Source organism: Mustelus asterias, chromosome 5 (genome assembly GCF_964213995.1).
Source record: "Mustelus asterias chromosome 5, sMusAst1.hap1.1, whole genome shotgun sequence".
Taxonomy (NCBI): domain Eukaryota; kingdom Metazoa; phylum Chordata; class Chondrichthyes; order Carcharhiniformes; family Triakidae; genus Mustelus; species Mustelus asterias.
In genome coordinates this window covers 77,942,140-77,969,491 of record NC_135805.1, presented here as the reverse complement: position 1 = coordinate 77,969,491, position 27,352 = coordinate 77,942,140, and the positions used below count along the sequence as shown (strand labels likewise).

General features: G+C 40.5%; 1 protein-coding gene across 4 annotated transcripts in view; it reads left to right on the top strand.

Moving 5' to 3' along the window:
* Positions 1-27,352, top strand: part of med23 (mediator complex subunit 23) — a 92,812-nt gene that overhangs the window by 45,579 nt on the left and 19,881 nt on the right. For all 4 annotated transcript variants that reach the window (XM_078212866.1, XM_078212865.1, XM_078212864.1 and 1 more), the window contains 7 exons: positions 2,733-2,913; positions 4,515-4,685; positions 10,677-10,893; positions 14,789-15,025; positions 15,740-15,905; positions 18,171-18,243; positions 21,872-22,086. In XM_078212866.1, coding sequence (XP_078068992.1) covers positions 2,733-2,913; positions 4,515-4,685; positions 10,677-10,893; positions 14,789-15,025; positions 15,740-15,905; positions 18,171-18,243; positions 21,872-22,086 — 1,260 coding nt within the window. The remainder of the gene's footprint in view (positions 1-2,732; positions 2,914-4,514; positions 4,686-10,676; positions 10,894-14,788; positions 15,026-15,739; positions 15,906-18,170; positions 18,244-21,871; positions 22,087-27,352) is intronic.

Sequence of the window (27,352 nt, the reverse complement as noted above, 5' to 3'; positions counted from 1 at the left end):
GTTTTTTATACTTTAATATGATCAGTAATGTGATGTCACTGACTTACGTTGTGAATACCATACTCTACTATCAACACACGACTATTAAATGGGTACATACTACTTCCATTATTGCTGACAACTGTTGCATTTAGAAGCTAAAGCCTGGTACTTCCTAAATCAGAGAGATTGCTAACGGTTGTTTAAAAGTTTGGCAGGCAGTCACCTATTTTCTTTTGTGTGAAGTAAGGTGACTGAGTGTTGGTAGGAGCAAAAAACATGTTGCAGTAAAAGTGGGAACTGCTTATGAGGTTCATGGGGGGCGGGGGGGGGGGGGATGTAGCCAGCATAACAAGTAAGGACACAAGACTTGCATATGGGCAGCACAATGGCACAATGGTTAGCACTGTTACGTCACAGCGCCAGGGACCCAGGTTCAATTCTGGCCTTTTCTCCCCATGTCTGCGTGGGTTTCCTCCGGGTGTTCAGGTTTCCTCCCACGGTCCAAAGATATGCAGCTTAGGTTGATTGGACATGCTGAATTGCCCCTTAGTGTCAAGGGGATTAGCAGGATAAATACATGGGGTTACAGGGATAGGGCCTGGTTGGGATTGTTGTTGGTGTAGGCTTGATGAGCCGAATGGCCGCCTCCTGTACTGTAGGGATTCTATGATTCTCGCGTCAAGTCAGAATTGCACCTTCCTGTTAGTAAAAATGCTGCAGCTAATCTAAGGAGAAGGTGTGTGTGTGACAAGTTTACCTAAGCAACTTTATGTAAATGTGGGTGTAAAAATTGATCATGGTAAGATAAAATTAAGGACTGAATTATGTCCTATTCTCCTCTACTCTGTAATCGCACTCCACTTGAAGACTAAAATTCATTTATTCCACGTGATACCAAGAAATGGTTGGAGGCACTGGATACTGCAAAGGCAATGGGCCCTGATAACATTCCAATAGTACTGAAGACTTGTGCTCCAGAACTTGCCATTCCCCTAGCCAAGCTCTTCCAGTACAATTACAACACTGGCATCTACCCAATAATGTGGAAAATTGCCCAGATATGTCCTGTACACAAAGGACAAATCCAACCCGCCCAATTACCGCTCAATCAGTCTACTCTCGATCATCAGTAAAGTGATGGAAGGGGTCATCAACAGTGCTATCAAACAATACCTGCTCAGCAATAACCCGCTCAGTGACGCCCAGTTTGGGTTTTGCCAGGGTCACTCAGCTCCTGACCTAATTACAGCCTTGGTTCAAATATGGACGAAAGAGCTGAATTCCAGAGATGAGTTGAGAGTGACAGCCCTTGACATTAAGGCAGCATTCGACCGAGTGTGGCATCAAGGAGCCCTAGCAAAACTGGAATCAATGGGCAAGCCCGCCACTGGATGGAGTCAGACCTGGTAGATAGGAAGATGGTTGTGGAGGGTCAATCATCTCGGCTCCAGGACATCTCTGCAGGAGTCAGGGTAGTGTCCTAGGCTCAACAATCTTCAGCTGCTTCATCAACGACCTTCCCTCCATCATGAGGTCAGAAGTGGGGATGTTCGCCGATGATTGCACAATGTTCAGCACATTTGCGACGACTCCGATACGGAAGCAGTCCATGTTCAAATGCAACAAGATCTGGACAATATCCAGGCTTGGGCTGACAAGTGGCAAGTAACATTTGTGCCATGCAAATGCCAGGCAATGACCATCACAAATAAGAGATACTCTAACCACTGCCCCATGACATTCAATGATGTAACCATCACTGAATCCCCACTGTCAACATACTTTTGGGGTTACCATCGACCAAAAACTCAACTGGACTCACCACATTAACACTGGTTACAAAAGCAGATCAGAGGCTAGGAATACTGCGACGAGTAACTCACCTCCTGACTCCCCATAGCCTATCCACCATCTACAAGTCAGCAGTGTGATGGATTACTCCCCACTTGCCTGGATGGGTGCCGCTCCAACAACACTTAAGCTTGACACCGTTCAGGACAAAGCAGCCCGCATCACATCTACAAACATCCACACTCTCCATCACTGATGCTCAGTAGCAGCAGTGTGTACTATCTACAAGATGCACTGCAGTATTTCACCAAAGATCCTTAGACAGCATCTTCCAAACCCACGACCATTTCCATCTTGAAGGACAAGGGCAGCAGATACATGGGAACACCACCACTTGCAAGTTCCCCTCCAAGCCACCCACCATCCTGACTTGGAAATATATCACCATTCCTTTGCAGTCACTGGGTCAAAATCCTGGAATTCCCTCCCTAATGGCATTGTGGGTCAACCCACAGCACATGGACTGCAGCGATTCAAGAAGGCAGCTCACCACCACCTTCTCAAGGGCAACTAGGGAGGGGCAATAAATGCTGGCCAGCCAGCGATGCCCATGTCCCATGAATGTATTAAAAAAATATGGTAATACAATTTTGTTTATGGCAATTGTCAGTTTTTAACTGATTCAAAATAAATTTCGATGGTATTTCTGTTACATTTTATAATCTATGTAAAGTTAAATCTGTATTGTGTTGTAAATTTGCCATTAAGATGGTGCCAAATTTGTGGAAATTTGTTTACTTTTATTTGTTATAACAAAAAAGTAAATTCTCATTATAAAATGTCAATTTGTATCTAGTCACAAATGTGTGTTTTGTTATTTGTATATAACTATTATCCTGTTTCATTATTTTTCTGAAAATTATCATTTGAAAAGAAATCTATTATTCTCTTGACTGCAGAGTACTGGAAAGAATAGGAGCAAGAGCTTTGGTAGCTCACGTTCGAACATTTGCTGACTTCCTGGTCTACGAGTTTTCAACCTCTGCTGGAGGACAACAGCTGAATAAATGCATAGAGATCCTTAATGACATGGTGTGGAAATATAACATCGTCACCTTGGACAGATTGATATTATGCCTGGTAATTGAAGTTCACTATTGTTCTCTGTTTAATTTATTTATGGAAATATGTCATGTAGCATAGTTGATATTTCAGACCCAAATGCTTCTGAGGCACTAGAATAATGTAACCTGGATGAATGAGTATTTTTGAATTTAGTATGTAATACCTTAATATTTCAACAGTTTTTATGACTTGAATGACCCTCAAAGTAAGCACTGAATTTTCTTTCTATTTTTGATACCCATTTTGAGTCCTCCCAGATAAGGTCCAACAAGGATTAATACATCTGTGCTAAGCTGGGTTGGAATTCGTGGTTCTGAATTGTTTTCCTGTCCACCAGCACAGCTAACTTTTAACAAATATGTTTTGACCGATTTCGAGGGACTTGGTTGCAGTGCTGATATTGTAACTGATGGAGAGGATTTCTCTAACATTGTATGTGGAGTTCTGCTCTACTTGATTCTCTCCTCCTCTTCGCAGTAAAATATAGTTAGCCTAGATTTTGCAGTCAGCAGATAAGCAACCTCAATACCACGAAAAAAGCTGAACACAAAGATCTTGAGGTCATTGTGGTATGGGCTTCTCCTTTTCCAAAACAGTTTAACATACCAAGATAAGAGGATCTATAGTTGCAGGATGCCAGCAAGCGGCGTAAGCAGCCAATTACATTCAAGTATCCTCACAAACTGCAAGTTAATATCACCTAATCCCTTCACTTTTAATTTTAAGATAAAATAAATATCAGTTAAGATCAAAGCTGCAATATAAACAAATTTTAAAACATTTCAAAAATCTGGAACTTCTCGTAATGTAAAATTAGTTTTTCAGGATCAGTAAAGGTGTTTAAGCAGTAATTGAGGTTAGTATGCAGTGTAAAAACCTAATTGTGTATCATTCGCAAAAGTTTTCACAGGTTTCTGCAGTAAGACTAACGGCATAAAATTGGAAGTTTTCATCAATTCACTGATTATTTAAGGATTGCACTGTGGTGAGGTGGTATCTCAACAGCACAGCCTCTGTGATAGAATCACTTATAGCAACTTCTAGATTTCCATGTCATTCTACCTATCTGTGGACTCCTAAAGTTTCTATCGCTTTCAATTTCGGCCTTGGATGACCGTGTGGAGTTTGCACATTTTCCCCATGTCTGCATGGGTTTCCTCTGGGTGCTACGGTTTCCTCCCACTGTTCAAAGATGTACAGATTAGGTTGATTGCCAATGCTAAATTGCCCCTCAGTGTCCTAAGATATGTAGATTGGGGGATTAGTGGGGTAAATATATGGGGTTACGGGAATAGGGCGAGGGTGGGATACCCTCATTGGAGAGATGGGTTGAATGGTCACCTCCTGCATGATTCTATGACTCGGTGAGTAATGACAGCAAATACTGACAGTTTTATCATTAGTGCTACCACAAGCTGGGCAGCAGTTGTTAAATCTGTGGGGCACGGTGAAGAATGATGGCAAGAAGTAATCAGCCATTAAATTTCCCCAAAGTTTATCCTACCTTCCATCATCAGTTCTATCTATTGTACAGAAAAAAAATAGATTGTCTTGTTAGCAGTGACCTTCAAAAAGCTCTATTGTAATAGAAGCTTGAATGTTATTTTTAAATATAGGCCTTGCGAAGTCATGAGGGAAACGAGGCCCAAGTCTGTTACTTCATTATTCAGCTACTGCTGTTAAAACCAAATGATTTTAGGAACCGAGTGAGTGACTTTGTGAAGGAAAACTCCCCGGAGCACTGGCTACAGAATGACTGGCATACAAAACACATGAACTACCACAAGGTGAGTGACTGCCGATGGTCGTCTCCAGTGTTTTATTTCAGATATAAAATTAAATGTATTTGATGTAGTTTAAACATCAGTAGCAGACCTGTGTTCCTCTTTCTAAAGACTGTACTCATTTTCCATCCATATCTGATGCATAAAATGTATAATTTTTATACAAAACTTAACTTTTACCGTTCTTCATAAATTTAACCTTTTACTTTGCAAAGGCTTGCCAGATGATGAATTGTGCAGTGAGGTAGCTATAGCTAACCAGATTGTTTCAAAGCAAACTTGATAATCATGAAATTCTGATAGTGCCTCAGGTTGCATGTTGGATTCAATGTGATTCTAAAAATACCAAACTGTTTTTCAAAGCTTGTAACCGCGCAGCTCTATCTGAACAGTCTTGTGCTATTTTCCAAATCTTACTTTTCAGGGGTATATATAACACAATTTCAAATTGGAGGAAAACATGTATAAATGAGTTAGTGATCAAAAGTATTTGATGGCAAGGTTACCTAATCTTTGGAGCTTGATTTCTTTTTAAACATTGGTTTAGGTCTCCAGTTAGAGCAATAAATGGAAATCCTTAAAATGAACACTTGTGTTCAGCCATCTTTTTTCACAGTTTATCCTGGCTAAGTTTTTTGTAGTCGTTTGTATTTTGTAATCTTGATTATTAGAGTTATTTATTAAAAAGAAAAGTAAACTAAGAAAGAGAAGTGTTTTTTAATGGATAGCACTGAAAGATAAAGAGCAGCCACTACAATGATCTGGAGGCAGGGTGGATTTTCATTTCCTTTGCTGAGCAATATTTCTTCTAGGTTGCGTGGATGTGCGACCACACAGCAGTTCAAAATTCACTGCGAAGGGATCAAGCAGACTATGTACAAGCTGAGGTTTCCAGATGTATGCAAAGGGACTGTGCAATGCGAGAAATGGCTGCACACATAGCGATGGGAAATTAGAGGGATCATTTCTGAGCACAACCAGGCGAGAGGTTAAAAATGAGTCGATTAATTCTGTGCGCTGCTCTAGCCTTGTGGGCGTTATAATGCCGCTGTGTATAGTGCCGATAAAGTAACCACATAAATCGAGCAGTAGCCTCTTGCCTCTATGTGAATTCATGTTTTAAGTTAATAGTATCCTGATAGCCATCTAACCATAAATATGCACAATGAATGCTGCTCTGAAGAGCCAACTGGTAAGTGTCAAATGTAACTTTTATGGGGTCAGGAGGAGCAAAATGACTCTTCCATGTATTTGTGCTGTTGGAGCTGCACTCATCCAGGTAAGTAGGGAGCATTCCGTCATACCCCGACTTCTAATCTGTAGAAAGCTGACAGACTTTGGAGAATTAGAAGTGGTATTAGAATCATAGAACCATAGAAAATTACAGCTCAGAAACAGGCCTTTTGGCCCTTCTTGTCTGTGCCGAACCATTTTATGCCTAGTCCCACTGACCTGCACTTGGACCATATCCCTCCACACCCCTCTCATCCATGAACCCGTCCAAGTTTTTCTTAAATGTTAAAAGTGACCATTTACCACTTTATCCGGCAGCTCATTCCACACTCCCACCACTCTCTGCGTGAAGAAGCCCCCCCTAATATTCCCTTTAAACTTTTCTCCTTTCACCCTTAACCCATGCCCTCTGGTTTTTTTTCTCCCCTAGCCTCAGCGGAAAAAGCCTGCTTGCATTCACTCTATCTATACCCATCAAAATCTTATACACCTCTATCAAATCTCCCCTCAATCTTCTACGCTCCAGGGAATAAAGTCCCAACCTATTCAATCTCTCTCTGTAACTCAGCTTCTCAAGTCCCGGCAGCATCCTTGTGAACCTTCTCTGCACTCTTTCAATCTTATTTACATCCTTCCTGTAACTAGGTGACCAAAACTGTACGCAATACTCCAAATTCGGCCTCACCAATGCCTTATATAACCTTACCATAACACTCCAACTTTTATACTCGATACTCCGATTTATAAAGGCCAATGTACCAAAGGCACTCTTTACGACCCTATCCACCTGTGACGTCACTTTTAGGGAATTCTGTACCTGTATTCCCAGATCCCTCTGTTCAACTGCACTCTTCAGAGTCCTACCATTTACCCTGTACGTTCTTCTTTGGTTTGTCCTTCCAAAGTGCAATATCTCACACTTGTCTGCGTTAAATTCCATTTGCCATTTTTCAGCCCATTTTTCTAGTTGGTCCAAATCCCTCTGCAAGCTTTGAAAACCTTCCTCACTGCCCACTACACCTCCAATCTTTGTATCATCAGCAAACTTGCTGATCCAATTTACCACATTATCATCCAGATCATTGATATAGATGACAAACAATAATGGACCCAACACCGATCCCTGCGGCACACCACTAGTCACAGGCCTCCACTCAGAGAAGCAATCCTCCACAACCACTCTCTGGCTTCTTCCATTGAGCCAGTGTCTTATCCAATTTACTACCTCCCCATGTATACCTAGCGACTGAACCTTCCTAACTAACCTCCCATGAGGGGCATTGTCAAAGGCCTTGCTGAAATCCAGGTAGACAACATCCACCGCCTTCCCTTCATCCACTTTCCTGGTAACCTCCTCGAAAAACTCCAATAGATTGGTCAAACATGACCTACCACGCACAAAGCCATGTTGACTCTCCCTAATAAGTCCCTGTCTATCCAAATATTTGTAGATCCTATCCCTTATCACACCTTCCAATAACTTGGCCACCACCGACGTCAAACTTACTGGTCGATAATTTCCCGGATTTCTTTTGGAACCTTTTTTAAACAACGGAACAACATGAGCCACCCTCCAATCATCCGGCACCTCCCCCGTGAATACTGACATTTTAAATATGTCTGCCAGGGCCCCTGCAAGTTCAACACTAGCTTCCCTCAAGGTCCGTGGGAATACCCTGTCCGGTCCTGGGGATTTATCCACTCTGATTTGCCTCAAGACGGCGAGCACCTCCTCCCCTTTATTTGGGTATTCTCCCCAAAAAAATCAAAGTGTCGAGTTCGTGTAAAAACTGGAGTAAATCCCACTGGTTTTTTCAGCAGGATTTTCAAAATGAATCTCCCACACTCAGTGCACTAGCGTGAATGTCATTAAAAAGCTGGGAGTGGGATCTAATCCCGCTGGAGAGGCCGACAGCATAGCACTGAGCAGGCCACTGTGCATGTGCCGATCTGTCAGAGCAGAGATCGGCGCATACACAGTAGCCCTGCACTGCCAGCCCTGCAATCCCGCAATGCTGCCCCTCCGATTCCCCCACGGCCCGATCGCTGGCCTCCCAGACGTTTCCAGGCCAGCCTCGATCCGGCAGTCCCAATCTCTGTTGTCCCGTTGTCGCCCCTCTAACCCCAATGGCCAGCCCTGATCGCTGGTCTCCCTCCCTCAGTCACTGCTGATTGCAGAGTGGCAGCGGGACCGCGCCCCCCCCCCTCTGGCCCCACCCGCTTGGCACTGCCTTATGCCTGGTGGGCAGTCACTTTGCCCCTTTGGCAGTGCCAAGCTGGTGATGCCCAGGCATCCATGGCCTTGCTTCACTCCAGCTTCCACTTGAGTAGCCCAGCAGCAGAGCGGGCTGGGAGAATCGCCCCCTAGAAGTGAGTTACTCGCTGCAGAATTCGCAGCCTCTGACCTGCTCTTGTAGCCACAGTATTTATATGGCTGGTCCAGTTAACTTTCTGGTCAGTTGTGACCCCCCCCAGGATGTTGTTGCAAGATTCAACAATGGTAATGCTTTGAATATCATGGGGTGTGGGTTGGAGTCTCACTTGTTGGAAATGGTCATGGCCTGACACTTGCATATCCTGAATGTTGCTTCCTATTGTTGCCTAAATGTTGTCTAGGTCTTGCTGCATGCGGATCAGATTGCTTCATTATCTGCATAGTTACAACTGAAGCTAAACACAGCAATCATCAACAAACACCTTCACTTCTGATCTTATTATGAATGGAAGATAGTTGATGAAGCAACTGAGGATATTTCTAGGACAATGCCCCAAGGATCTCCTGCATCGGTGTCTTTGGGCTGAGATGATCGGCCTCCCAACAACTATCTTCCTTTTGCACTAGGTATGATTCCTATGAATGGAGTCTCCACAGCTCCCATTCCCATTGACTTTAACTTTGCTGGCATCCCTTGATGTTGCATTGATGTCCAAGGCAGTTACTCTTCACCTCATCTCTTGAATTCCAATCTTTTGCTCATGTTGGGACCAAGATTGTGATGAGGTCTGAAGCAGAGTGGTCCTGGCAGAACCCAAGTTGAACATTGGTGAGCACATTATTGATGAATGTGTCACTCGATAGCACTGTCAATGGCAAATTATGTTCTGATCCTAATGAATTTAACATTTAACCCTGTATCAGTTTAATTGTAATACAAGTCAAGCACGAGTAATGTAATTTTCTTCATTCTAATTAAATTAGATACTAAAATAAGATATTGGGTTTCCTGCATCTATTACTTTTTGAAATCAATTTCAATTTAATTGGATGTATATTTTAAGTCGGCTTTTACATTTCCTGCTGATCTTCGAGCTGTTTGATGTTCACTGAAAGTGATCGCTACATAGCCTGTGGAGCAAACTTCAGAGCAGATATCATGAACTATATTAATATTTTAGCACTTACAAGAAACGTTTATTGTTAGCACCATACCAATTGAAGGTACAGTTGCTCAGCTAATGATGGTTCCCAGTTTGGAATGGTCTGTCATAACTGACACTTCACATAATTTGATCTAAAACCTCATTTAAATTGTCTTGTTCTGAAATAATTTGAGCAGAGTTTAAATAAGAGGAAAATTAATGTTATTTTATGACATGACCGAAGATCAGGTTTTCAGCTTGTATAATAATCATCCACTGTGTTTTCAGTTCAGTGATACTAGATATTGGACTTGGTTTTCAAGTTGTATTCTCACTTACAACCAATATGAAGTGAGCTCCAAAGGTTTAATAACTTGAGTTATTTTCAACAATTTTTTTGACCGAACACTTACTTTTACTCTTCCTTTTCCTATCCCATCTCTGATAATAGTAAGAAAATCATGTTTGTAGAGTTTGCAAATGTAGACAATGCTGAATTTTTTACATTAAATGTTGTGTTCAAAGGTTCATTGGAATACTATTTCCAAGATAGTAGGGTCCTACTATATTCATTGAAATTTGAGAACTTCATTACACAGCAAACTACATTTTGTGTTTACAACATATTCAAAATGCTGCATGGTATAAGTATCAAAATGCGAAAGCTCTCAGAAAAACCTGGGTTTGAATTTATGCACTTCAAATTGTAGCAGTTTAGATCAAATTCATTTTTAATATCAATCAGCATTCAGATCCATTAATTCAACTAAAGATCCTTTACTGATTTTGCTTTATTTTACAGGGGAAAATATAATTAACCAATGGAAATGTTGCCATAACCAGACATAAAGTAGCCACTGACTGTGATTGTAAAAATATTTTTAAGATAACTGCGCAAAACTAAGATTGCAATTCTCTTAAAGTTATTGGTGAGGCTTATTGTCCTAAATGGCAATCAGAAGAACGAGCTGTATACCCATCGGGCAGATGCAGTATTTCTTATACATTGAAGATATAGCTCTATTTGGAAAAGCATGAGAAAAAACCTTTGGCATACAAGGCTGATGTGGAAGACCTCCACTAGGGAAAGGGAGGGTCATTCTGAGTTTTTGTAGGGACAGGACCTCATTTGTCTCTTTTTGACTGGAAAAGTGGTCTGCAAATGCATTGTGTTCTGTATAGCAGCTGCTTAACGAATCACTAAAAAACTTAGTTTGAAAGTTTATGTCCTTAACCTTTTAATATAAATTGGTGCTCTTGAAAATAAAATTGTGCTGCTAATTGCTATTAAAGAAGAGAATTAGAAGTGTAAAATATTTACAAGTAACTTGTGTAGAAATGGAATCCATTTTAATATCTATTGCCTGAAGGCTCTCCATTTGCTGTTTTTTTTTCTTTCAGAAATATCCTGAAAAGCTGTATTTTGAGGGCCTGGCTGAACAAGTTAATCCCCCCGTGCAGATTCAGCCTCAGTATCTCCCCATTTATTTTGGAAATGTCTGTCTTCGATTTTTGCCAGTATTTGATATTGTGATCCACAGATTTTTAGAATTGCTTCCAGTTTCAAAGTCTTTGGAAACACTTCTTGATCACCTAGGAGGCCTATATAAGTTTCATGGTAGGTTTCAAGTATTTCAGAATATTTAACCAGGTTTATATTATTTCTATAACTAAGTTTTTGAAAAAAATTGTCTAGTTCAGTTTCAGTTTTGATTTGTGTGTGGATGGTGAACTGATGTTATTCTTTGCATCAAGATTACTTGTATTTTAAGCCTATTATCAATGAATGTACGATGGAATTTTCCAGCCTCTCAGTACCAACAGGGCAACCTAATAAAATTGCAAGTCTGGTGCCAGTGTTTCTTTGTTGAGCCACTTGATATGCATGAGACACGGCCAGTGGTGCAGAATCTTTTTCGCCCAAAGTTTTGTCCAGAATGGAGAAATAATACACTGCAGGAGCAATATTTTTATGGCACCTCCAAGTTAGAAGTTGATTGTTTAACATGGAATGGGGGGGATATAGTTAGTGTGGTTGTGATCTGGAATGCACTGCCTAAAATAGTAGTAGAAGTAGATACAATAATAATTTCCAATAAAGAAATAAATAAGCAGGGGCAAGAAAGTGGAGATCATGCTGGAACAGGAAACTCTCAGTTTGTGAATGTGGGGTCATACAGATCATAAAGTGGGTTTACTGGGTAGCTTGTTAAGCTGAGAGGAAGCATTGCTGTTCCCCTGGCCTACAAACCATGCAGTAAAGGCACTTGCCTTTTGAATCCACGCAAACTCACTTCCTTTTATCTGTCAGATTTCCCAAGATGTGGAGATGCCGGCGTTGGGCTGGGGTGAACACAGTAAGAGTTTTAAAACTCTTACTGTGTTCATCCCAGTCCAACGCCGGCATCTCCACATCATGACTGCCATCGACACCGCATGGTATTTGCTACCAAATAAACCTGTTGGACTTTAACCTGGTGTTGTTAAAACTCTTACAGATTTCCCAAGGCCAGGGAAAACTGATGTTCATGGATGAAAAATAACAATCTCTCTAAAATGAAAGCATGTATTCTGTTTAAAAGGTTTTACCAGCTGAGTCACCCCCTGGTTGGTTGCTTGTACTGTCACCATTAAAGCTAGAAGTAGGTGGATTTGGATTGAGTTTGAGATTTATATGATTTTAACTATCCACATGGTCCAAACCTACATGTTTTAGGAGTTAAATTTGTCCCCCAGAGATAACGTGAGGAAAAACCTTCACTGATGATTTGGAATGCACTGCTTGGAAGGGTGGGGGAAGCAGATTCAAGAATACCTTTCAAAAAGAAATTGGGTAAACTGGAAGACTGAAGGATGCATGCTGGAACCTGCAGCCAGAGAAGATTGCTAAGCAACAAACTGCTTCACGTCAACTCAGTGGAGTACAGTCAAGTTTGGGAAGGATCGGCTGGTGGATATGTTAAGGCTTTATGGGAGGGAGGGCAGTGACCTTAGATTCCTACATCAAGTATAGAGATTTAGAAAGATAGAAACCGCAAAGGTGAAAAGGACATTTGAGAAATTTATCTGAAGTGGTGAATATGCTTAATTGCCAACACAGAGTGAATTGTTTCAATCTCCAACTCGGAGCAGTGCTCAAAATGAACAGGATATGTGAGAGACTTTATCTTTTATGATATTTAAAAGAAAGTGAAATTAAAGAAGTGCAGTATTTTAAGTACTGTTCTGGCTTCTGATGTTCAAGTTTTCTCAGTGAAGAAAATTGACCCCCTGATTCTTTATATCAAAGAATCAAAGAATTATACATTGCAAATGGAGACCCTTTGATTGTTGTGTGTGTTTGCTCTTTCTTACAACTATCCATTTAGTCCAACACCCTTTCTCTTTCCCCATAGCCCTGTAATTTATCCTCATATATCTAATTCCCTTTTGATTTTGTTAAATCTGTTTATAGAACCATAGAAAATTACAGCTCACAAACAGGCCTTTTGGCCCTTCTTGTCTGTGCCGAACCATTTTTTGCCTAGTCCCACTGACCTGCACTTGGACCATATCCCTCCACACCCCTCTCATCCATGAACCTGTCCAAGTTTTGCTTAAATGTTAAAAGCATTTACCACTTTATCCGGCAGCTCATTCCATATTCCCACCACTCTCTGCGTGAAGAAGCCCCCCCTAATTATTCCCTTTAAACTTTTCTCCTTTCACCCTTAACCCATGCCCTCTGGGTTTTTTTCTCCCCTAGCCTCAGTGGAAAAAACCTGTTTGCATTCACTCTATCTATACCCATCAAAATCTTATACACCTCTATCAAATCTCCCCTCATTCTTCTACACTCCAGGGAATAAAGTCCCAACCTATTCAATCTCTCTCTGTAACTCAGCTTCTCAAGTCCCGGCAACATACTTGTGAACCTTCTCTGCACTCTTTCAACCTTATTTACATCCTTCCTGTAACTAGGTGACCAAAACTGTACACTATACTCTAAATTCGGCCTCACCAATGCCTTATATAACCTTACCATAACACTCCAACTTTTATACTCGATACTCTGATTTATAAAGGCCAATGTACCAAAGGCACTCTTTAAGACCCTATCCACCTGTGACGTCACTTTTAGGGAATTCTGTACCTGTATTCCCAGATCTCTCTGTTCAACTGCACTCTTCAGAGTCCTGCCATTTACCCTGCACGTTCTACTTTGGTTTGTCCTTCCAAAGTGCAATATCTCACACTTGTCTGCGTTAAATTCCATTTGCCATTTTTCAGCCCATTTTTCTAGTTGGTCCAAATCCCTCTGCAAGCTTTGAAAACCTTCCTCACTGTCCACTACACCTCCAATCTTTGTATCATCAGCAAACTTGCTGATCCAATTTAACACATTGTCATCCAGATCATTGATATAGATGACAAACAACAATGGACCCAACACCGATCCCTGCGGCACACCACTAGTCACAGGCCTCCACTCAGAGAAGCAATCCTCCACAACCACACTCTGGCTTCTTCCATTGAGCCAGTGTCTACCTCCCCATGTATACCTAGCGACTGAACCTTCCTAACTAACCTCCCATGAGGGACCTTGTCAAAGGCCTTGCTGAAATCCAGGTAGACAACATCCACTGCCTTCCCTTCATCCACTTTCCTGGTAACCTCCTCAAAAAAGCCATGTTGACTCTCCCTAATAAGTCCCTGTCTATCCAAATATTTGTAGATCCTATCCCTTCTCACACCTTCCAATAACTTGCCCACCACTGACATCAAACTTACTGGCCCATAATTTCCCGGATTTCTTTTGGAACCTTTTTTGAACAACATGAGCCACCCTCCAATCATCCGGCACCTCCCCCGTGAATACTGACATTTTAAATATGTCTGCCAGGGTCCCTGCAAGTTCAACACTAGCTTCCCTCAAGGTCCGTGGGAATACCCTGTCCGGTCCTGAGGATTTATCCACTCTGATTTGCCTCAAGACAGCAAGCACCTCCTCCCCTTTAATCTGTAAAGGTTCCATGACCTCCCTACCTGTTTGCCCTATTTCCATAGACTTCATACCCGTTTCCTCAGTAAATATAGTGCATTCCAGATCACAACTCGCTGTGTGAAATCTTTTTCCTGATTTTTGTCTCTGGTTCTTTTTCTAATCACTTTAAATCTGTGTCCTCTAGTTACCCACTCTTCTTTCACAGCAGTTTCTCTTTATTTACTCTCTCAAAGTTCCTTGTTGATTTTGAACACCTTTATTAAATTTCCCCTTATGAGACAAATAATCCCAATTTCTCAGTCTCTCCATGTAACAAGTTGCTGAACACACTTGGTGAACAATCAGCTACGGAATGGCACTGATGATATCTACAAATATTATCACATATCTGATTGTGGGGAGAATTTCTTTTTTATATGAGGGAAAAGAATTGCTGGCTTTGTCTTCACTAAATGAACTAAAATGTGTAACGTCTCAGATATATTTTTCACAGTTGACTGAGGAATATGCGTTTTTGCCTCCACTGTAGACCGGCCGGTGACCTACCTGTACAACACGCTTCATTACTATGAGAGACATCTGCGAGACCGCACTAATCTTAAACGCAAGCTTGTTCATGCAGTCATTGGCTCTCTAAAAGATAACCGACCACAAGGCTGGTGTTTAAGTGAAACCTATCTGAAATCTGCCATGAATGCACGAGAAGACAATCCATGGGTTCCTGATGACACATACTACTGCAAGTTAATTGGTCGATTAGTGGAGAATATCCTTCTGTGCCAGCTAGATTGTCTTGTGTAATAAGTGAATACCACAAAAAAATCTTCAGAGGATATATGAATCCCAACCAGAATATTGCCTTTACAAAAAACAAATCAGATTGAAATCTTGTTAAAATGTAATCTTGAGATTTCTTCCAGAGCTTAAAAGGATTTTTATGATTCTTGTGTTTTCATTAAAATACCGATGTGAAGTAATTCATTTGCTACATGCAAAGGCTTTTAATGAAAGTGTCCAAGTGTAGTAAAAGCATCCAAAAAGTTTAAAATAGACATTAGTAGTTCCAGCTGATTAGTGTTTTATTCGTACTTTATGCAGTTGTATAGTATCTAAATTGTTCCAATTACCATTCTCTTCACCTTGTTCAGCTTCAACTATACCTGCAGATTAAGACAATTTAATTAATAGGAATGAAGACAGTTACTTAGTTTATTTTGCTGTGGAAGAGGTTTTCTGTAGGCAATAATTCCAGTTGAGCATGGATCAAGGAAGCATTTGTTTTATTTATTTTTTTGATTTAGAAATATTAGTCATTAGAATTATTTTAAATATCTAATTATTTGGTACATCAGAACTTTTTCAATCATATGGTTAAGATATGGTTGAGCATAGTCTGCATTTTTATGTTGGTTTATACCTGTGAGAAACTCTATTCACTGTTACACATTCACCTTACTATTTACCTTAATCAGTTCACCACCAATGGCAGGAAAATCACCTGGTCCATTTCCAAACTGTGACTGGAGATTCAATGAATTTCCCAACCCAGCAGCACATGCCCTTCATGTAACCTGTGTGGAACTTATGGCCTTGTCTGTTCCAGGAAAGGAAGTAGGAAATGCACTTCTTAATGTCGTACTAAAGAGGTAACTTCATTTAGAAATTAACTTTATTTACCTTGGACAACAATGTCTTGGAAAGAAAGGTTTAGTTTTAATATGTAAATTAATTATAGTTTGCTGAAATGTGATTTGATTGACTTCTATGATCACATCAATTTCAGGCTTCCTGGGTTAACTTGTTAGATTAGTGATACAGACAATTAGAACTAAAAGCCCATTCCATAAAGTGTGAAAATTTAGGAGTGTAATTTTCTTTACTGCTTATGCACTATTAACTATAAAGATCACGAACACGCCTTCATGCCAGTGTAACCTTTTATAGCAGGTTTTATATTAATCCCCTTCGTCTCTTTCTTTCATCCACACCTTCCAATACAAAAGAAGCTGCATAGTTTTGCATCTATCAAATTGTTCCTGTCGAGCCTTGTGAGAGGATGATAAACTCTGTCTTTCTGTAGAGCTATGTTGATCGTTTCAAAACACACCTTTGCTTAAAATCTTAATTTCCTGTGAAATTTATTTGGGTTCTTAACCTAGACACTTTAGTATTCATGATTCTTTGGGGGCTGCTCATTGTTAGTGTACAAGAAAATCTTGAAGATTATCTCTAAAACCAGGCTGATGTTTTTGTCAGCAGGTCTGCCAACATCTGTGGAAAGAGAAAGTGTTGATGTTTCAGGTAGATGACCTTGCATGGTCTAATGTTCAGATGAAAGATTATTGACAAGAACACAAGAAATAGTATCCGGTATAGACCATTTGGCCCTTTGAGCCTACTCTGCCATTCAGTATGATCATGACTGATCTTGGGCTTCAAATTCATTTTCCTGTCTGCCCCCCATAATCCTTAATTACTTGAGACACCAATAATCTGCCCATTCCAGTCTCAACAATGGAACATCCACAGTGGTGGAGAGTTCCAAAGTTTCACGACCTTTGAGTGAAGTAGTTTCTACTCATCTCAATCCTAAATGATAAGCCCTTTACCCTGAGACAGTGCCCATGTTTTAGATTCCCCAGCGAGGGGAAACAAACTCTCAGCGTGCAACCTATCAAGCCCCTTCAGAATCTTGCAGGTTTTAATCAGTTGCCCCTCATTCTTCTAAACTCCAGAGGATATATTCCCAATTTGCTTGACCTCTCATCAGAGGACAACCCCCTCATCCCAGGGGCATATTTAATGAGCTTTCATTGTAGTGCCTTCAATGCAAGTATATCATTTCTTAAATGTCGAGACCAAAACTGCAGACAGTATTCCAGATGTGTTCTCACCAAAACCCTGTACAACTGTAGCAGGACTTCTTTATACTTATAATCCAGTCCTTTTGGAATAAAGACCAGAATGTAATTTGCCTTCCTAGTTGCTTGCTGCACCTACATATTAACTGTGTTCCTTGTATGAGCGCACTCGAGTCTCTCTGAACATTAACACTGATAAATTTCACACTTTAAAAAAAATTCTGCTTTTCTATTCTTATGACCGAAGTTAATAACTTCACACTACATTATATGCCATCTACCATTTTGTTTCCCACTCACTTAATCTGTTTATATCTCTTTGTAGCCTCGGTGTCCTTCCCACAGCTTACTTTTCCACATAGCTTGGTATAATCAGCAAACTTCGATATGTCACTCTCTATCTCTTCATCCAGGTCATCAATATAAATTGTAAATAGCTGTGGCCTCAGAACTGATCTTGGCAGATTCCAATATTTACTGCCTGCCAACTTGGAAAAGCACTGTTTGTGCCCACTCTGCTTTCTATCCATGAACCCAATTCTCTTATCCATGCAAAAAATTACTCCCACTCCATGATCCCCTATCTTGTCTATTTTGTGTGGCACCTTATTGAATACCTTTTGGAACTCCCAAGTATACTGCATCCACTGGTAAGCCTTTATCTACCCTATCAGTTACATTCTCCATAAAAACTTTTAATAAATTTGTCAATCAGGATTTTGCTTTGTAAAACCATGTTGACTTGTTCTAATCAAACTATGCTTTTCTGAGCGCAATGATAAATTCCGTCATGATAAATTCCAGCATTTTCCCAACAGCTAATTTTCAGCCAACTGGCCTGTTTTCTCTCTCCCTCCAGTCTTGAAAAACAGTGTAATGTTTGCCAACTTCCCAAAGCATTAACTGTTTCTCCTTTCACATTTGCTGCCGGACCTGCTGAATATTTCCAGCATTTTATATTTATATTTCAGATTTTCGGCATCCACAGTATTTTGTTTCTTTGCTGGTGTTTTTGTCATTTGCTTCAGTATGAATATTTTTTTCTTCCAGTCAGCCATTAGTACCGAGAGAGAACATTACTGCCTGGATGAATGCAATTGGACTTGTAATAACTGCATTACCTGTAAGTTTTATAAGAAATTCTGAGTACATACTAATAATTGCTACAGCCAATGAGCATTTGTATTGTGGAGTCTCAATTCAGGATTAATTTGTAATCCCTTTAGGATTCGTCAAATCCTTTGGAGAGAAAAAGGTTTCTATCAAAGCTCCACAGTCTATCTGGGTTAGAACTTTGCCATTGGCTTTCAAGTGACATGATAGTGCGGACATTGGCTTGTTGTTGCCCTCAGCTAAAAATGCCAAGTGATTGAATCATCTTGGCCTCCTCCTGAAGTCTCTCGCCAATCTTTAGCCAATGTGGTTTGCTTCACATGAGATTAAACAGTTGAGTGCACTGGACACATGAAAGTCTACAAGCCTTAATGGCCCTAGTTGGAGTGCAATGATGAGAAAGTGTTCAATAAAAAGCAGCAACAGGAGAAGTCAAAAGTAGTGAAAAACAACAAATCTTAACAGAGATTTTTAATATTTGAGAATACAGAATAGTTCCTTTCTCAACTAGTTTCCCCACATAGTAAATCAAAGAAATACAAAATCAATTTAAATATTTTTTTACAGTATCTTTGCAGTGCAGAAGGAGGTCATTTGGCCCATCAAGTCTGCACTGGCTCTCGGAGCATTCTGCCGAATCTCAATCCACTGCCTTATCATCGTAACCTTGCACATTATTTTATTTTAGATAGCAATCCAATTCCCTTTTGAATAGCTCAATCGAATCTGCTTCCACTCTCTCAGCAAGTTTGTTGCAGACTCCAGTGCAGGGTGGAAAAAATGTTTCCTCACGTCACTTCTACTCCTTATGCCCATTATTTTGAATGTATTCCCTCTAGTTTTTTTGTATTTTTGAGGGGGAAACAGTTTTTCACTACCCTGTCCATACCATTCAGGATCTTGAATACCTCTATCAAGTCTTCTGTCAGCTGCCTTTTCACACAGGGAAACATACCGAACCCCTTCAGTCTCTCCTCATAGCTACAACTGTTTATCCCTGGAATAATTCTTGTGATTCCCCTTGTCGTTCCTTCTGTCACTGGGTCAATATCCTGAAACTTCCTCCCTAACAGCACTGTGGTGTACCTATGCCGCATGGGCTGCAGTGGTTCAAGGAGGCAGCTCACCACCACCTTCTCGAGGGCAAGAAAAGTATTGATCAAGCACAGTGGCTAGCACTGCTTCCTCAGCGCCAGGGACCCAGGTTCAATTCCCGGCTCGGGTCACTGACTGTGTAGAGTTTGCACATTCTCCCTGTGTCTGCGTGGATTTCCTCCAGGTGCTCCGGTTTCTTACCACAGTCCCAAAGATGTGCCGGCTAGGTGGATTGGCCGTGCTAAATTGCCTCTTAATGTCAGGGGGATTAGCTAGGGTAAATGCATGAGGTTATGGGGATAGGACCTGGGTGGGATTGTGGTTGGTGCAGACTCGACGGGCCGAATGGCGGCCTCCTTAGGATTCTATGATTCTAAGCCAGCAACACGCCATGAAAGATTTTTAAAAATCCTGCAAATTAGGTATAATCACCAACCTCTCTAAACCTCATGTAAACACCCTTAACAGAGGTGGGGGAAGAAACTACTAGAACAATGAAATGCTGTGGAGTTTCCTTGAAAATAATTCTTGCATTTAAAAAAAACTTCAGGGAGTCACAGCCTTTGACAACATATACAAAATAATAAGTTGCATATTATTGTGCTTTTATCATCATCTGTGAAAGGGGTTTCATGATATGGTTCTACTAGTTGCAAAATGCTTTATATTGAGTGAGTGGGGTACGTTCCTGTTGCCATTGTGATATTGAGTAAAGGAACATGTGTTTTCAATGTTTGTCCCACAACTATAATTGCCGGTCTGTTTTTAATTCATTTTTCTCCTTTTAGAATCATAGAATCCCTACATTGCAGAAGGAGGCCATTCGGCCCGTCGAGTCTGCACCAACTACAATCCCACCCAGGCCCTATCCCCCTAACTCCATGCATTTACCCTAACTAGTCCTCCTGAGGGGTGGGGGGTAGTCAATTTAGGGGCATTTTAGCATGGCCATCCACCTAACCTCCACATCTTTGGACTGTGGGAGGAAACCGGAGCACCCGGAGGAAACCCACACAGACACGGGGAGAAAGTGCAAACTCCACACAGACAGTGACCCAAGCCGGGAATCCAACCCGAGTCCCTGATGCTGTGAGGCAGCAGTGCTAACTATTGTGCCATCGTGCAACCCGGATGCTTTTGTAAAGCATCCAGAAACATTTGATGCCTAACTAATATAGGCAAGAAAATATACATATGCTGTGTCTTTGTAAGATCCTGGCTGATCTGATTGTGGAACCACTCCATTTTCCTTCCTACCCCCTGGAGACTTTGACAGTGGAGGGTCTGATGACAGTATGTTATTGCAACCTCATTTACATCTGCTTATCCAAAGGTAGCATGTATGCTTCCCTAACCACAGGTATAACTGGAAACTGGGTTGGGGATAAAGTGGGCAGATATCTGGAAAAATACTCTGGTTATTTTCTCTCTTTGCTCCCTCGCTGTCCATTTTACACGAGTAAAGCAGGTAACCTATTGGAAAAGCTAGGCTGATATATTGGTACAGCAGATCACTGCAATTCTAATATCAGAGGACAAGGTGTAAGAAGGCACAGACTGTTGGTCTGCAATACCCATTTGTGCTAGATGAGGTCAACGTAGCAGTGGCTTTACTTGACTGCTTCCACCAGTCAGCTGAAAAACTCATTATGGAATGGCAATAAGAATTGTAGGACAAATTCACTCACAATCGCTCAGCTTAGTGAAATCATTAATGTCCTACAGTGTAGCAATTGACTTTGAAATTAGTTGTCCAACATGCAGGCGAATGCCTTACGGTGCAGTAAATAACTTGTAATTATCCAGTGCCTTTACTGTTATAAAATAAGGAACGTTACAAAACAAGTATTAACACTGATCCCCATAAGGCCAAATTAAGCAGATGACCAAAATCTCGGTCAAAGAGTTAGATTATAAGGAATGTCTTAAAGGAGGAAAGAGGAAAACTTGGTTCCTAGGCAACTGTAGGCATGGCTGCTGGCAATTGAGAATTTAAGATTGGGGTTAATTGAGACCAAAACTAGAGGGTTGTGGAGTTGAAGGAGATTTTGTGCATCAGGAAGGGCAAGGCCATGGAGGGATTTCAAAAGAAGGATGAACATTTAAAAATCAAGGTGTTACTTTTAACTGGGAGCCAGCGCACTTCTTCAGACATGGGGTGAAGGTTGAACAAGACTTGGTGTGAGTAAGGACAGAGTTTTAGATTACTTCAAGTGTATGGAAAATAGAACATAGAAAACTGGCCAGGATGCAGTCGAGTAGAGAGGTCTAGAAGTAACATATGACGTATAAGAGGATTTCCACAGCAGTTGAGTCAGGATGGGCTGGAGTCAAGTGATGCCAGTGAAGTGGAAATAGGCGGGCTTAGTGATGACTCATGGTCAGCAACTCACTTTGGGGTCAAATATGACACCAAGATTGCAGACTGGTTCACAGTTTAATTGAAAGTGTGCTTTGTACCCAAATTTGAATTCAAAAATGGCTTATAATAATGCTTTAATTCCTAAAAATATATATATTTTTCTTTTATTGTTTATTTAAAGGAACCCTACTGGATAGTATTGAATGATCGTATCGTGAGTGTTATCAACAGTGCTACGCTGACCTCAGATACCGAATGGGTAGGATATCCATTCCAACTATTTGATTTCACAGCTTGCCACCAGTCATATTGTGAGATGTACTGCAGCTATGTTTTGGCCTTGGCGCATGCAGTGTGGCACCATTCAAGCATTGGACAACTTTCCCTTATCCCCAAGTATGTAATAGAAATCATTCTGTTTATTTTAGTAAAATATGACTTGCCTTGCTATGATAATATCGTGGGCTTGTAGCATTTCTGATGGCTGTATGCTGACCAAATGATACCGGAGTTGAAACATTCCAACACCAGTGTCAGCTGTGACTCAGCTGGTAACACTCTTGTCCAATTCAGAAGGTTGAGGGTTAAAATTCTCTAAACATCTGAGCACAAAATCTAGCTTGACAGTCCAGTGGAGAGTACTGTGGGATTGGAGGTGCTGTCTTTCAGATAAGATGTTAAACAAATCGGCACGGTAGCGCAGTGGTCAGCACTGCTGCTTCACAGCTCCAGGGACCTGGGTTCAATTCCCGGCTTGGGTCACTGTCTGTGTGGCGTTTGCACATTCTCCTCGTGTCTGTGTGGGTTTCCTCCGGGTGCTCCGGTTTCCTCCCACAGTCCAAAGATGTGCGGGTTAGGTTGATTGGCCATGCTAAAATTGCTCCTTAGTGTCCTGAGATGCATAGGTTAGAGGGATTAGTGGGTAAATATGTAGGGATATGGGGGTAGGGCCTGGGTGGGATTGTGGTCGGTGCAGACTCGATGGGCCAAATGGCCTCTTTCTGCACTGTAGGGTTTCTATGATTTTAAGTCCCCTAATAGAGAGGAAGGGTCATCCAGACTCGAAATGTTGGCTCTATTCTCTCTCCACAGAAGCTGTCAGACCTGCTGCGTTCCTCCAGCATTTTCTGTTTTTGTTTTCCAGCTATTACAAGGGGGCATAACTATAGGGTTCGTGGTGGGAGATACAGGAAGGATATCAGAGGTAGGTTCTTTACGCAGAGAGTGGTTGGGGTGTGGAATGGACTGCCTGCAGTGATAGTGGAGTCAGACACTTTAGGAACATTTAAGCGGTTATTGGATAGGCACATGGAGCACACCAGGATGATAGGGAGTGGGATAGCTTGATCTTGGTTTCAGATAAAGCTCGGCACAACATCGTGGGCCGAAGGGCCTGTTCTGTGCTGTACTGTTCTATGTTCTATGTTCATCCACAGTATTTTGTCTTTATCTCCTAATGCGTTATTTGGTTCATTGGCCTATTTACTTGTCACAAGTTGGTTGGGAGAGATATTTTTGCTAATTCAGCTTGAAGTCGGCTATTTTATACAATGCACATCACTGATTGCAGTTATTTTTACAAATGCAGAAATGGGTCATTCAAAAGTGCATTACTCTTCAGTGTGCTCAAGAGACAAGTTATGCAGATTCATACAATTTTGCATGTGCCACAACAAAGACTGACAAGGATGCAAATTATAAAGGCATCAAAAATAAAGGATAATCAGTGAAGGGAGTTAACATGAAACAGAATGGTTCCCTAAATATTTCTGAATCCTTTCTCCATTATCAGCTTGGTCCTAGAGAAGTTTCAAGAGTTCTTTAGCAATGACTAGCAAATCAGTAATCTTGACATACTTTAATACATACAGACAAATTATGTGGTACTTGGCACTTTCCCAATTAAGTTAAATGTTTTGAATGATAAAGTCTCAATTTTTACACTCTTTTCACCAGTGCCTTGATCGTAAAACTGATTTGCTTAATTTATCTTTATGCAATGTTCTCGACTTGATTCATGCATTGGGAATATCTTGTAGCTCTATAATTCATTGTGCACTTTTGAGTTCTACTAGTTTTGTTGAATAATGTGGTTATATCTTTCTCTTGTGTCAAGCTCTCAGCAGTGTTACCATAAATTGATCAGAAACATTCTAACAAGTCATAATAGTCTAAATAAAATGAGTTTCTTGTTGGTATCCAGAGTGTGCGTCAGACACTAATTGTACATCAAAACTTAGTGAGTATGTGCCAAAGTTGTTATAAGTGATGCTTTGTTTCCCCTCAAAGTGCACATAGCTATGTAAAACTGGTTGATTACTGTTGTTGAAGCCATAGCAGAAACTTTCTCATGCTATTTTCTAAAGTGGTAATTTTCGCTAAATTGGTTCATCTCAAAATGGAAATGATAATTTAAGCTTTCAAAGGCTTGTATCCTTCCCAACCACAAGGAGCAAGTTGCAAGTTCAGTTAGCAGAAATACCGTTCAGAATGGTACTGTTTGCTTTTTACTCCTGCTTTTCTGTCAAACTAAAAGCTTTTGATTAGTGCAAATCCTCCTCCCTCTGTGCCTTTTCAATCGTTTCAATGCTGATGTTTTTCTGTAGGAGCAAATTAAGCCATTTATTTCAGTATTTTTCACCAGATGAATTATTCTTTATTCTCGATGTAAAAATCTACTGGGGGGTGAGAGGGCTGTGCAATCAACATAGAAAATAGGAGCAAGAGTAAGCCATTTGGCCCTTCAAGCCTTTTCCGCCATTCATTATGATCATGTCTGATCATCCAACTCAATAGCCTGTTCCCACCTTCCTCCCCATATCCTTTGACCTCTTTTGTCCTAACTCCTTGAAAGCAGGCAATATTTTGGCCTCAACTACTTTCTGTGGTGCTGAATTCCACAGGCTTACCACTCTGCCTGAGTAACTGAGGCAATTTTATACCACGTGCTTTTGGACACAAGGCATTGCCCTTTGAAGACTCTTATTTTGTGCCTCCCTCCTAGAAAGTGTTATTTGTATGCTGGGTAGACTAATGTTGTCCTGTGTTGTGTTTTTTGCTCATACATCAATGATTCTGCGTCATCCCTCACTCGCCACATTTGATAAGAGAGCTGAAGGAAAATACAGAACAAATCTGACTAAAGTTTAATGTATTCATAATGTATCCCTGACCACTTAATCCTATTCTCTGATGGAAGTGATTCAATCTCCTGCATTCAACTGTGAAATTAAACGGGCCAGTTTACATGATGAAAACTAGAACACTGTGCGACAACTGAAGTCCGATTAAGTCACTGCATTCCTTGCTATTTCCTTTCTTGTTGATCCAACTTATTGTTCAGAGAGAGAATTTCGGCTAAAACTTCAAACCATCTTTTTGTTGACCCATTCATCTGGCTATTGTTGACTAAGTGAGGTTCAATCTTTAGTCGAAACTTTCTTTAAAATTCCTTCTAAATATATAAAGTCTGTTTCTGTACCTAATTAAAGTGAATGAATTCACTCTCTCTCATTGAATTTATTTGATCTTTGCCACGTGACAGATAAATCAGATCATTAAGAAAACAGTAGACAAAGCCAGTCACAAGCAAGGTCAGACATTATAAGCTTCATGTTTGAATGGAGCAGAGAGGAAGTCTCTGTTGGGAGTAAGACACAACAATTTAAAAGGTATATGTATGACATATTTTGTCCCCCTATGACCACATATCTATCAGTCAGCAAGAGGACCATATTGGCAACTGCACAAGGGCACTGGTTAGGTATAAAGGTTTCAAAGTTGTATAGGTGTTGTGGATCTAGACTGAATTCAGCCTGAATAGAAAACTGTGTGCAAAGCACTGAGGCTTATGATTGAGCAATGTAGACAGGATATAGTGTGACCCACAGTGGTTACAAGATTAGGGGATGGTTGCTAGATAGTAAAATGTTCAAGTATAGAGAAAATACAAGTGAAGTAGGAGGATAGTATCAGATAAGTGACAGACCACTTTTGTGGTGGTTTGAAGGAGGGACTGGTAGAACATGCAGTGTGGGAGAAGGAGTTCATTGTTGAGCAGTGAAATGTTCCAATTGAGGTGCCAGATTGTATTTAACTTCATGTTTGTCCTGGATGAGGTTGAGGATAGGGAGTGAGACTTAAGTTTTAAGGAATGATGTAATAGACTGGACAACTGCAGACCGACTTGTTTGAGTGATGTAGTTGGCATTAGGGAACTTGTCAGTGGAATCAAAGAAGGTGTGGGGAAAAGGAGGGTTATGAGGACATTGGAGAAAGTGACCTTCGAGAAGTAGATGGAGATGTCACCTTGGGATGGTGTTAGGATGATCAAGCATTGAGTTAGGCGAGTTTAGATTGGAGCTCAATAATGACATGGTGCAATACTTCATGGGGTTGAGAGGTGTAAGGAGAGGTATTGACAAAGGTGTCAATGGGGAATGAAATTTGGATCTTAAATAGCAGCCAGTAGTCTATTAATATGATATTAACAGTTTAGGTACATGATGCTATATTTGAAGATTGTCATATAAATATGTGCAGCAAAGTGGGTAGAAGTTGTTTTATTCTTGTAATAAATCATAGTGCATCAGTGTAAACTGTCGGGAAATTTGTCACAAGCTTCAGGAGAAAGTTTTTAATGTGAAATAATTGCAATCTGTTGGATAGTGAGGGTTAAAAAGAATCCAATTACAAATGTAATGGCAATGATCACCAAAGCTGGCAGTACAGTGCTACTGTCTTCAAATAAGTGGTTGTAATTCTTAAAGGTGGATAACAACATGGCTGTCACATAGGTTAACACCTCCAGCCCAGAAAACAAGGCTGAGGAAATTAGAGTACTTTTGGACATGAACAATCCATGATGAATATGAACAAGTTGCTGCTGAATCACGAACTTGCTTTGATTTAGTTATTGAGTTATGTTGTCCGAGACAAAACTATTGTTGTTTCACCGAGTAAAGTTAAGATAATTGTTTTTCATCAGGCATGTTGCTAATTGAAAGTTGAGGATCAGTGTTTGAATATCAAATGGTGGATGAGGTACGATATTTTTCATGAGAAATAAAAGTGTTGCTTAATTTGAGGTCATCTACAAAATGAATGGTGTTGGAAGTGAGATTTTAAAGCACCAGCATTGATGGGAATTCGATGAGGAAGAATGATGTTTACTAATAGAAATTGTGACAGTGATGTTTGACATATAAAGAGGATATTGCAGCACTCAGTTCTTCAGAATGAGAGACAGGGACAAGGAAATCTCTGTAGCACTTGCTTAATTCACTGTAGAGTAGCACGTCAACCTCCTGGAATAAACTGGAGTATTCATCTATTATCCCCACATGAATCTCCTACCGAAAACCGACGCAGTGATTTTCATGATTAGAACATAATTTCTGCTGAGAATTCAATTGAATTTGAACTGAATGGGGCAGAGCATTTTTTTTTTCTTTCCAAGTTGAGTGTTGTAAAATCTTGTATGGTTTTAAGAGTTTTAATATATGTAGATCATTTTTGAATATTGAACGTTTGAGTATTTTCTAACTAAGCTCATTTTAACATTGTCAATAATATAGATGATTTCTTTTACACAAAGGCAGGAAATGGTCACGTGTTTGAATAAACACACAACAATTATCATGGGGAGATTTTAATCTACATA